The sequence below is a fragment of the Numenius arquata genome, chromosome 1 (genome assembly GCF_964106895.1).
Source record: "Numenius arquata chromosome 1, bNumArq3.hap1.1, whole genome shotgun sequence".
NCBI lineage: Eukaryota > Metazoa > Chordata > Aves > Charadriiformes > Scolopacidae > Numenius > Numenius arquata.
The window spans coordinates 847,425-860,047 of NC_133576.1; the positions used below are offsets into that span (position 1 = coordinate 847,425).

A 12,623-nucleotide genomic window follows, 5' to 3' on the forward strand; every position below is an offset into this window, starting at 1 on the left:
GCAGCGCTGTTCTCGAGTTGTCCCTGTAAAAGTTGCTTCTGCGTATGTCAGCAAGACCACAAACTTGTTAGAATATAAGTTAAGTCCCCAGTTGCCTTCCAGTGACTTCTTTCGTAGCTTTCCTTGCAGGTCACCCTCACATAAAAGCCTCTTAGTGATTGTTAACAAAAAAGTGGCAAATGACGCAATTTCTTCCTTGTGAAGCGGTTCTAACACTAATGCATCGCTGCACGTTTAGACTATATGTTATGCAAAAAAGAGATTGATGATTTGGATTATTTTTTCCAAAATAATTTTAACATTTAGTGCTGCACAGAATGGCATTTAAGTAATGGCATAAGAGAGGGTAAAATGAAATCAGTCTGGGTTATCTTACTCGTGTCTTCTCAGTCGTTTCTGCACACCGTGTTCAGCTCTTACCCGTGCGGTCTCCTGGCATTCTGGCAAAGCTTTTAGGGACCTTTCAGCAACGCGACTGTCTTCATTGATTCAGCAAGGGATTTTATAAACAATTAACGGATTTTATAAACAATTCTATTAATGCCTGAAGAATTAAGATCAGGCTCTCCTCCTCAGTTCTATCTTCACTTTGCTAGATTTCCTTTACTTTCCTTTTTACATTTGCTAAGTACATTTGCTAGTACATTTTACATTTGCTAGTACATTTACATCTAAGTCCAAGAATAATTGAACAATTAAAGTTTTTCCATACCTATTCTCATAGTTTTAAAACGTCACTTAAGTATGCTGTGGCTCAGCTTCGTTGTCTTGCAATAAGGCGTCTTTTCTTATACCTAAAATGGCTCGAGAACATTACTGCTAGTGCTTTATTTTACTTTGCCTTCCTACAACTAAATCTCTGTCTGTTTTTCTTAAACCATTCATTTCTTTCTGTTCTGCTCATCAAGACGTAACTTTCTAAGGAACCAGCAGAGAGCTCAGAACAAAAGCAAGGAGAAGGAAGTGCTTACTGATGCTTCCCTAAAAATACCCCTTGCTGTCCTGGCTGTTCTAGTTACAACGTCCAGAAAGTGGAGCAGGATTATTTCATCAAGACAAGCGTTGCTTCCTCAACCTAAACCTGCTTGTACCAGAAGAAATCACTCATTTTAAAGGGAAAAGCAATTAAAATGCTGACTTACCTTTCTGAAGAAGTGTATACAAAGCAGGAAGTCAGTCAAGAAAGACGCCTGGTGATAGTGTGGGCATGCGAACACAGAGCTTCGTTTGGAGCGGAGACTAAAAGGAACCAGACTGAAATCAAAGGGGATGACAGAGACAGGAGAACTTCAGTGTAGAGCAACCCCCTGTTTGAATAGCGGGGCTTACGTAGCTTAGCCACCATGAGAACGATGGTGGTGTATAATGGACAGATTAGTAGTAAGCTTTTAGCACAGACTTCTATAGACCCATGCCTTTGTACCCTGACAGCTTTCTACTGTCCCCTGACTCAGAGAGGCTTCAGTACAGAGAAGAATTTGGGGAGCGAATTGCCTAATAATTTTCTTTCTGTTTTATAGCTACAGAATGCCTCAACTCCTGGGTAACAGCAGTTCCCATGAAGAGGCTGCTGTACATTATGCATCAGGGTCCATTGTCTCCATTGCTGTCTTCGTCGCAGTTTTCATTATAGGTGTCCCGGGCAACGGATTGGTCATCTGGGTCGCTGGTCTGAAAATGAAAAGGTCTGTGAACATTGTGTGGTTCCTAAACCTTGCTGTGGCTGACTTCATGTGCTGCTTGTCCTTGCCGTTTTCCATCATTCACCTGGCCCTCCACGAACACTGGCCATATGGTTGGTTCCTCTGCAAAGTCATTCCATCGGTCATAATCTTCACCATGTTTGCTAGCGTCTTCATACTCATGGCCATCAGCATTGACCGGTGCCTCCTTGTGATGAAACCCGTCTGGTGCCAAAATCATCGAACAGTGAAATTTGTGTCGCTACTATGCAGTGCCATTTGGATCCTGGCCTTCATTTTCTGCTGCCCTGTCCTTCGCTACCGTGAGACTAGCACTCACGATGACAAAACCGCGTGCGGGTACAATTTTGGAGATGATGAAGTGCTAGATTATACGAATGATTCTGTAAATGAGTTATTGGAAAAATACTCACTTTTAGCCTACAATGGGAATGACTCATGGGCAAATTTTTATGAAGGTGATTATTCTGTACCCCTTGCCATAGTGGTAATAAATATCACTAGGGCTGTCCTTGGCTTTGTACTCCCCTTCAGCATAATGGCATTTTGCTATGCCCTTATTGCTTTCAGAATGTGTGCAAATCGGTTTCATAAACCCCCCAACAGGATGCTGCAAACCGTTGCGCTTGTGGTAGCTGCATTCTTCATCTGCTGGGCTCCGTACCACGTAGTTGGGATTCTGTCCCTTCTACCTACCCTCGGAACAGGACTGAGGGAGTCATTGATCCTCTGGGATCACCTCTCTATAGCACTTGCGTATGCCAACAGCTGCATCAACCCTCTGCTCTACGTTTTTGTGGGACGGGACTTCAGGGCAAAGGCACGGCAATCGCTGCAAGGAATCTTGGAAGGTGCCTTTACTGAGGAACCAACGCGTTCCATCCCTTACTCTCTTGACAGAAGCAAGACTTCAACAGAGAAGGACGTTAGCAGTACGGTGTAATGCACGACTTCCCATCACCACTGTAGGGAGAGGGAGCTATAGCCCCGCACATCAAGCACTCTCCACAGCTTTATTTTTTTTCCTCCCAACACCTTCGATTACTCTGCAGAGCTCACACCGAGACGGTTCAAGTCAAAACAGCTCACCCCCTTTATATCCTGCTCTAGAGAGACGGGAAGTTGGAAAAAGAGTAATAACCTGAGGGAAGGCTCTAGTGAAGTAGGAGACACAGAGTACTTTAACCTTGAAAGAAGCAAGCGGGCTTGCAGAATGATTTGCGGTGAGATCATGTAATTTAACCTCTGAATTTCTAGATGAGAATGTTATTGGAGTTATTTGCATACACCTGTGTTCTGTATCTCCTGTCTCTGATAAACTGCAGATAAAACTAACTTGGGTGTCTCTCGTTAGAATCTGTCATCCCATCTTTCCTCCCCTTTGACTATACTTGGGCTCTCAGGGCTTCTTCCTGAAGACTCACCTAAAGGGCAGCGCTACATTTTCTTTTACATGAGAACAGCACGTGCCCCCATCGGCTCCATCGAACTGAATCTCGTGCCCTGGGAGATGCCCGAGATATTTCTTTGTCCCGGCAAATACATCCCTGTACAGTAGTAACTGGTCCGATGCGCATGCTGTAGCTACGTTCGTCAGCGTGCATTACTCACCGTCTCCCCAACACTCCCTCCACCACCAGAATCCCAGATCTTCCTTTCAGGAAGTAGTCTGAGATTATCCCAATGTACCCTATTGCATCTTAAGATGGCACATGAGCAGAATTTGAGCAACTGAAATCCCTCCTGAACCCGATTAGGCGGCTGCTGGACTATAAGCCATTTTGTAAAACCCTGGAATTGGGAAGTAGTAACCTCTCGTCTGACCCTAAGGAGGTGGGGAACGAGCCTGTTGCAACACAGGCACGTTCTGCGTTCTACAGAAGAGATGCGTTTCGCGTGTCTTTCTGGTAGAGGAAGATAACAATTTTGTCCAGTCAGGCTCTTTGTAGGTGCTTCCCAAGTTTGAACGTTCTCTCTGTTTCTGAGAAGCAGAAGTATAGCTTGCTAGGTACTCTACAGGAGCGGTTTAAAATCCGCCTTCTGTGTTAGTCCTTCCTTAAAAGGTCAACAAAGGGTAAGAAAAAGCCACTAAAGTGAGTAGGTGGGAACCCAGCCCACCCGACGGGCGCTGCTGAAAAAAGAAATTCAATGCTGGCACCAAAAGAGTTAAACCATAAACATTCACTTTTTCTTTTTATTAAGAAAGCATGCACAAAAATAAACTCGTGAGACCGCGCCCCTCTCTCCCTGACCACTGACACGAAGCACGGGGGGGGGGTCACACCATGCTGGAGGGACCCTGCAAAGAGCCCCTCTCCGGGTGTGACAGGCTGGCGTCGGGCCGGTACCCGCACCCCGCGGGAGCTCCGCGCCGCCCGCCCCGTGCCTTCCCAACACACTAACAACGCACATTTATTTCAGGGGCAGAGGAACGAGGCTAATTTGCACACTGACCGGCATGTATTTACATATGCAAATGAGGCGCAACTTAATATGCAGATGATGCAAATACACAAATGAGGAGCACTGGGATAAGCAGAAGGAGCCATCTTGGTTTGTTTTTTCTTCCGGTGGTGTTTTCAGACTTCCACAGGGCCGGCTCTCAGCAACATCCTCTGGAAAGCACTAACTGGCACCTACCCAAGGTCCTCTTGTGGTCATCTCGGGTGCCACTCTCCACAGAAACCCATCACACGTGCTTCCAAGCTGTATTCCTCCCATCCCGAGGCAGCAGAGATAACGGCTGGCTCCATGTTGAAGTTGGCTCTGGGATTCCTCATTTCTCTTGGAAACACTCAATGATGAACTCCCCCCCAAACACACACTTAAAGAAACAAAACAAAACAAAGAAAAACAAACAAACAAAAAAAAAAAGAAACAAAAATGGCTCCCCCCCAATACAATGAGACTCTGTCCACTTCCCTGACAAAGATCCAATTGGTTTGTCCCTACAGCAAATTTAAAAAAGCAACGCTAGTTCCCTACCTTCCTGCAGAGCAGAGGTTATTACATCCCCTGCCCCAGGCCTGTCAAGCGGATGCGATGTTCTATTTCCATCCCGGTTCCCTTCACTGGTAAACAGGGAATAAGGGCTGGGGGGAGGCTTTACAAAATATTAAGAGGTTTGACAGAACAGAGCCGTTATCAGGAAAAAGGGGAACACAGGACACAGCTTTGGGGAGGAGGCACCTCAACACTCACTCCTCCTTCTGCGCCTTTTCCACCTCCCCGATTTGCAATTGCTAACAAAATTCATCCTTCAGGATTTACACTAGATTCCCATCGTCTCCCCAGCTGAACTGCAAGGGGTCTGACCCACCCTCCTCCCTTTTACACTATACTCTTTGGCTGTTTGGTTTAAAAATCTGCCCCACTTCATCCTCTCTCTTCTAACGCACCGCTTACAAAAAACCCGTGAGGGCCTCCCAGTTACTTGATTGACCAGAGGGTCCAGCCCCTTGACCAGAAGTCCCCTAATTCACCTCCACGCTGAGCAGCAGCTTCCTCTTCCCAGCATTAGCCCATTCATCAAAGCGGGAACCACTGACTGAGAACGTGCACCGATGCAACAAGATTCCCGTTGCTGGCACTCTCCAACCACAGGCAAGGACAGTCTCCAAAGACATACAAGGGGCGGGGGGCCAAATAATAAGGGAACAAATACTGATGGGAAAGAACTTCCAAATTTGCATATGCAAGTACGAGCCTCACTACATATTTTGAAGAAGGGCTTCAAGGGGTGGGGGTGAAATTAAAAGCTCTGGGGAACAGAATTTGCTGAATCACGTGACACCCTTGACTGCTTTTTACCTGATGGGTACGTAGTCTTCACCCGAAGACCGCAAAAGGCAGTGCAGAAAATAGGTCAGGATTCCCTCAAAACCCCTCTCGGTCCTCACAGATGGCACTGCATTCTAAAACTCAACTTCTCTGCTGAAATACCATCTCTGCTACATTCTCTGTTCTCCAAACTCAGGTCTACCCTCCCAGCTCAGCTCAGCTCTCCCTACCTCAGGGATTACCCTCTCTTTGTCCTTGGGAACTCTACTTTTCTTGCTTTTCCTGCTGGTGTGAGAAAAGTTCACAGAGCTAAGATCACCCCCCTCCAGTGTCCCTTTAGCCCCCTGACCTTTACAACATTTACGAAACAACATAACTATAGGCTCCCAGGGTCCACTAGGCTCTCTCACTCCAGTAGCCAATACGACAGATTCACTGGCCACCTTGAAGGGAAAGAGGGATTGTTAAACGCAAAATGACGGAGGCAGAGAAAGATGCACTCGAGGATTCAGCCTTCCGAGGTCTTTTCATGGCACCAAGGACCCATCTTTCTGCCCTCCACAGAGCACCACGCAACACCAAAGAGCCAATCTGATGCGTCCAAGGCCAGCAGAGGAGGGGGAGGGCTGTGCTCAATTATCGGTAATAATAATAATAATAACAATAATAATAATAAACAAAAGAAGAAAAAGAAGATAAAACAGGACGCAAGGAAGGATTATCTTCGGCAGCATCTTGCGGTGGCTTCTCTGGCGGAGATAGAGAATATATATCTATATACAGGCAAGGCAGGGAGGCTGGGGAGGGTGGTGCTGGCACCATTCACCCCATGTCCCCCTCCCGCGTCCTTCACAAAGGACGGGCTATCAAGTCTGTAGCTCGCTAGGTGATCAAGTCCCAGTCGAAATCATCAGGGATTTCCTCATTGGCACCTGGAGGAGGCCCTGGAGGCCGAGGGACCAGATGGTGAGCTGAGCCAAAAACAAGAAGAGAAAGGAAAGAGCACAGTTAGAATAAAAAATGTTACACTTTTTCACAGTGGGCACTTGGGCAAAAGAAAGCCTAAGGGATTCAAGCCTTCTCCCTTCCAACAGTCTAACAAGAACATTACTGGCATGAATTTCCCCGTCAGACGGCACCTACCAAGGCCTGTAGGTGGTCTGCTGTGAAATTCTCCACAGCGGCTTCTACAGAGGTTAAGTTTCAGCCTCCTTAACTTTCCTTACAACTGACTGCTGATAGAGACAAAGGACTTCATCAACAGAAGCTTCTCATATGAAGTTGCCTTCAAGCAACCGAGGCTGAGGCTGAGCTAGAAGTCTACTTATGCGAAGTGAAATAAATCAGGCCACCGAAATCCTAAACCTTGCCAGAGCTATGGCAGAGCCCTAAATGGAAGGTCCCTTGCAGTCCAGGCTCCCTCTCTACCCTCAGTGCTCCACTTGATTAGTAAGTGCTTTGGGAGAAATGCACAAAGGGCTTGGGAAACGGTTCTTTAAGGCATATTATACCAGTAAACATTAATGTCACCCCTTACCTGGGCGATTGTAACCTGGAGAGTCCTGGGTGGAAATCTGGTACATAGGAGATGGCCCGGAGAAGAGATGGGGAGGCTGGGGCTGGCCATAGGAGTTCACTGTGAAAGGATAAAAAAAAAAAAAAAAAAAAAACCAGACCAAAACAACCTGTTAACATTCTGGTTATCTGTCTTGGCCCCGACTGGGTGGCAGCTCAGCCACAGAGCAACTCACTCAGACCCACGGGATACTGAGGAGATAGATGTTCAACTGTTGGGTCCTAACTGCAAGCTATAGCTTGGTCAGGGATCTTGTTCTTGGAACCAGCAGGAATTTCTCTATTATTACAAAGGAAGAAAATTTTCATCCAGAAACGCCACAATCTGGCTTAATATAATCCATTTAGTTCAGTACTAGATGACACACACCATCAACAGTTCTATCAAGACCACGATATCCTCTGTGCTCTCCTCAGACTGCATCCTCCTACTCCTTGTCCAGTCAGTATTTCTCCAACACGGGTGCAAGAGCTTTCTTCCTTACAGCTCCTACAGCTCCTGCCATCTGGAACAGCAATCTCTCTACCTTGCCATTCCTTTCTGTTGGTCACCTACAAAAAACACCACCCCCTTCTCCTTTTATGGGTTTACCTTTTAAACATATTTCTGCGTGGAAAGGTTGCCTGTCGGCGGTATGCCTCACATAATAACGGTCTGTCTACACCACAGACGTAAGACATCCTAATTCTCTAAAGCTAGAGGAAGCTGGTTGCTACAAACAGCTCTGACAGCCTAGCCCTGAGTTGCTCGGTGCTACATTGCCCGACAGGGCAGCAAGTAGTTTAGGGTATTTGCAGAACTGGGCCTTCATTTACAGGTCATTTTAGTCTCCCTCCTAATTACCTTGGTTCATGGATTGCTCCTGTTTGCCACTGTTCAGGGCACAAGAATCAGAGATTCGGGGAGGCTGCTGTGGGCCAACCAGATGAGGGAGCTGACCAGTCTGGGTAAGGAAGTGATTAAGGGAGTCACAGAGATTGGCAATATGGTGTTGATCCAGTGTCCAGTTCTTCCGCTCAGCCTGGCGCAGACTCTCCATCAGCTCTGCAGAGGACAAAGGACAACGTCAAAGACAGCACTCACACTGGTCTTTCTTGCAAAGAGTTTCTGTTTTCTACTCCTAAATCCTACCTTCTCCCCACAAACCCAACTTCGCTGCTTCAAATCTGTCACCAAACTCCTGGAGAGCTCCATATCTAGGGTACTGTCTCACTGACTCAGGGAGGGAAGAGTAGGAGGGAAAAATCTCAGTTAGCTTTCTGACATACTTTTATGAATTAACTCCCCCTGACACAAATTCCTGCACTGTCCAAGCGCTTCAGGGTCTTTAACAGAACCCATGAAGTAGGACACCTCGTTTTACAAAGAGAAGATTTGAGTCACTGAGAAACCCATGGACTTGACACGGTTACATTGAAAAAAATATCTGGGCACAGCACTCATATTCTAGACTAGAGCCCTGGTCACTGAGTCACTAGACCTAGTCACTAGGCCAACACTGACCTGAGAATTGGGAGTGCTCAATGCTAGACCAGTTCAGCCGGTTTACCATCTTGAAGCTTTCCTTCAGGGAATCAATGTTGGAGCACCAATCAGGGGGAAACGCTGAAATGAAATGGGGACAAGATTATTCCAATACAGACTTTCCCTCTACCCCTTAATATAAAACGATCAGCCCCTCTTCACCAAAGAGCCTGACGCTACAGTGGCTAGAAATCCCTTCTCCCTTGGAAGACTGGGGACGGTGCTTCCTTTTTCATTTAGCCCCTGACTTTATCCCGCATCCCTAAACAGAATCCCAAACCCCGTGTGGGATGTATCCTCCTTTCCTTCAGTAAGGAATCCATTTCCCTCTCAGATTTCAATCATAACTGGCTTCCACCCTTTTTCCACACGCAACGTAGACGCTACTTAGAGAAATTCCGCAAGCAAGCTTGCTTTCTGGGAGCTCCTCGCTGCTCCTTTTTCCCCAACTGTTCTTTCTATCGCCCTTGACTCACCAAAGCCAGCGCTGTTGATTGAAGCCTGTGACTGCTGCTGCTGCTGGTGCTGATGTGGCTGCTGCTGTGGGTGGGAGTGCGGGTGATGTTGGTGCTGGTGGTAGCCTCCATGCTGCATTGGGGGTGGGTGCATGGACATCACTGGTGGAGGGCCATAACCTTCACCACCTTGCTGCTTTCCCCCTTGGGATGGGCAACCTTCTGGGGTTGGAGTGTGGAGTGGGGGAGCAGCACCCACTGATGAGGGGCCTTGCTGCTGCTGCTGCTGGTACATGTAGTAGTTGTGGTTGGAGGGCTGCATGTCACCAAGAAGAGAAGAGAAACCTGCCAAGTAAAAGACAGAGGAGGGAGCTTTAAGAGCTGCCTGGATCAGACCTCTGCTTAAATTATCCATCTCTAATTTCACAGTGCTCATCCTTCTATTTATGAAGCTTCTGGAGTACCCTCTACAGGCTGCCAATAACTATCACCTGCACAGTTATGCCCTCACCATGCTCCAGATTCTGTCCAAAACAAAAGGCTCTACAACAAAGCCCCAGAAGGATTTACAATTCTAGTACAGAGTTAGGCACTTAAATTCCTCCCTGGATTTTTACTATATTTACCAAAGTAACCCATGCTCTCCTAAAACTTCATGCATGTGTTATTTTCCTAGAAATGACCATTAAGCAAATTTAAACAACACATTTAGAAAACAGGTAAGTTGATAAATGACTTGCTGTTTCCAAAAGCTCCCTTCAGTTTCTGTGTTATAAGCAGCTTGGTTGAGAACTTCCACAATTTTTCTCACACAGATCATTAGAGGTCACACTTTCTACTGCTTTTGTACATAGAGCACATCGCACGCGTCAGGGCTCCTTTATTATTTTCATTCCTTCTGACTCATTGAGAGTGTCATTTCTATCCTCTTGTATTTTGGGCATACCCTACATGCAAGAGCATCAGGTGTCCTCCATTATTCTCCACATCAGGAGCTCAGCATCTCTCTTATGTCTCCTTCCCTGGTTCATTCTCCCCTTACGTCGTGGAACCTCTGTAAAAAATCAGTGAAGGGCACAACATGCCACTAACCTGAGCTACCCATTTCTTACTCTTGAGTGCCCTTACTTGACCACCTGCAATCCAGCTTCAGTTTTTCACTAGATCCAAAAATCAACCCTTAGACCATCCTACTACTGCGAAAGGATGAATATCCTGACTCAAAAGTTGCCCACAAAATTTCCTCAAAGATTGCAAGTTTTCCTAGGCTACCTTACAGCCGAAGACTTGGGGTGGGGGGGGAGGGGAAAGACTGCTGCTAAGCTTTTACAGAGGCACACACCGACTCAAGGTTCTGCTCTACATTTTTGTACTTTTCTTATTCTACAACACCTCATTCAACAGCCTCCTCCTAGGAATCTCAAGTGTCAGCATGATAAAAGCAGTAAAAATAATGAATTTTTATTTCACTGAAGCTACAAGTTCAGGAGACTTCTCCTAGAGTAGCAAACTTCACCTGCACTCTATGATGGCTGACAGCATAGATGAGAGGCTCATCTGATACGTTCCTTTTTACACCAGACTAATATTTAGAAGAGTGTTTAAAGGTGGGAACAGCAACTGGAAATTTTTCTGAAGTGTTTTCTGTGGCCATCTCATCTCATTCCTACAGCAATTCTGCCCTCTGGTGGCTCCTTCCACAGTCCCAGAAATGCAAGCTACAAATGGAGTTGTAGGTTCTCTCTTCCGCACTCGCTGTCCACAAAATTCAGTTCTCCAAGGCTTTGTACAATCCTAGTTTTAACAGAGCTGAGCAATGATGACTTTCTACTCTCCTTTCAAAGAAACTCTGCCTACATGCAACAATCCCCTCCATCTTTTGGTTTCTAGCCTGACAGATTGTGAATACTTCTCCAACAAGCTTTTCTTCAGGACTTGAATTTCTCTAAGCTTCTGCCATTTCAGTATTTGCTTTTGTATCAACACAAAGTATTTTTAAATCATTATCCTCTTAATTCTGAGAGAACTGAGGGGAGCAACAGATAAGAAATGTGCATGTCCTTTATCTGTTCCTGGCAGAACTAATTACAGCATACCAAAGAAGGAAAGTCTGTTTGCACGGGCTCCTAAACAAGGAAAGATCTGAGAGATACCAAGGATAGATCAGTAGACAAGAACTGCGTGGGCAGACACCTGCCCACCCCACATGACGCATATGGTTACTCACCGTGCTGAGAGGAAGATGATTTCTCCAGCATGGATTTGTAAAGATTTCGGAAGGACCAGCTAAGATCCTGGAAGTTGATCTCAGAGTAGGAGAACTTGAAGTCATGGTTGGCACTGTACAGAGGGGGTGGCACATCGGCCCCTTCACGGCCCTGTCCCCCTGCCACAGTAGAGGCAACATCCACAGGCCCTGCACTCTGCTAAGGAAGGTAGAAGTAAGGCCTTTAGTTCGTACCAGTTTTGTAACTGAGACAGGGATCCAGAAACTACATACAGGTAGAACATGCACTGATATCCCGTATCACTTAGCTCACTTCCCAGCAAACCTTCCCAAATGCTATTTCCCTTGAGGAAAATCAACCAACATCCTCCCTCTGCAGCACGCTGGCTCCAGCCTTTTCTTCAGCTGTCTAATGCCATTATGCCTTTATCCTTACCCCCATCAAGCCCTTTGTTAAGATTCACTTTCTCTTTATTTTCCTTCTGTGCAATTTCAGCTTCTTCTCTTCTTTATTTTTGCCTCTGTATCACCATTTTCACAGTTCCCTCTCACCACTCCGCTTTTCCATTCGTGCACTCCTCTCCCTCTCCTTTTCCCCTGTCATGTAAGGCTTCTGTCATTTTTCTTGCTGCTCACCTGACTGTAGTTGGCAATGGGGGTGGTGCTCTGGAGTGACAGCTGAGGGGTAGCCTCAGGTGGCAAAGAGGCTTCTGTGCTGACTGGAACAGCCCCTCGGGGGCTTTTACTTGCCTCTTGCTCTGGGGAGTCTTGTGGTATCTGTGGATAAGGAAGAAAGAGAAAAGGAAAGGAGCAGAAATCAAGAACAGATGGAGAAGTGAAACTGCAGATGGGAAGCCAGCTACCCGACTGTAGAAGTTCATGGCTTAGAAAAGAGCAGGACTGGCCTTAGTCATTAAAGAGTCGGGATAAAGGACTTCAAACAAGATTAGCTTTGCTACTGAACAGCAGCAACAACAGCCAATCCGCAGGATATACATGCTTATTCATTCAGTCCTAGCCTTTGTCTCCCCATCTGTACACTGCCCCCAGAACGATACCATGGTCTGGTGCTGGAAGGACTCCGTGGAACAAGAAGGGAATTCCCCCCTCCTGCTCCATGCTGTCTGGAAAGAACAACACTCACGTCATCATCTGGAGGATGTCGCCTCTTGCGAGATATATCTGGACACGTATCTATTGTCCAATAAGAGCCCTGGAAAGAAGACCCATTGGTGAATGCATGATTAAAATCAGAGAGCGTTCTGAAGTGGAGGGTTACTGACTCCAAGAACGCAGCACCAACTAAACATTAGGACCACAAGGATCACCCTCCAGAACATCAGACAACAGAGACTTCA

General features: G+C 46.4%; 2 protein-coding genes across 3 annotated transcripts in view; one reads left to right on the forward strand and one right to left on the reverse strand.

Annotated features, from left to right (window-relative positions):
• Positions 1–1,527: 1,527 nt before the first annotated feature.
• On the forward strand, positions 1,528–2,646 carry C3AR1 (complement C3a receptor 1). Its single transcript, XM_074157748.1, has one exon. It carries the CDS (start codon positions 1,528–1,530, stop codon positions 2,644–2,646), a length of 1,119 nt encoding a protein of 372 aa, XP_074013849.1.
• Positions 2,647–3,871: 1,225 nt separating this feature from the next.
• The window catches only part of FOXJ2 (forkhead box J2), a 28,958-nt gene continuing 20,206 nt past the window's right edge, over positions 3,872–12,623 (reverse strand). Inside the window, exons 4-11 of one of the 2 annotated variants that reach the window (XM_074148117.1) lie at positions 12,410–12,478; positions 11,902–12,042; positions 11,266–11,464; positions 9,060–9,383; positions 8,563–8,664; positions 7,903–8,103; positions 7,021–7,119; positions 3,872–6,454 (exon numbers count right to left, since the gene is read on the reverse strand). In XM_074148117.1, the coding sequence (XP_074004218.1) occupies positions 6,366–6,454; positions 7,021–7,119; positions 7,903–8,103; positions 8,563–8,664; positions 9,060–9,383; positions 11,266–11,464; positions 11,902–12,042; positions 12,410–12,478 (1,224 nt within the window). In that variant the 3' untranslated portion in view covers positions 3,872–6,365. The remainder of the gene's footprint in view (positions 6,455–7,020; positions 7,120–7,902; positions 8,104–8,562; positions 8,665–9,059; positions 9,384–11,265; positions 11,465–11,901; positions 12,043–12,409; positions 12,479–12,623) is intronic. The other variant, XM_074148125.1, reaches the window with a different exon arrangement.

Coding starts and splice junctions, on each gene's coding strand:
- C3AR1 (XM_074157748.1), top strand. CDS start 1,528: ATGCCTCAACTCCTGGGTAACAGCAGTTCCCATGAAGAGGCTGCTGTA.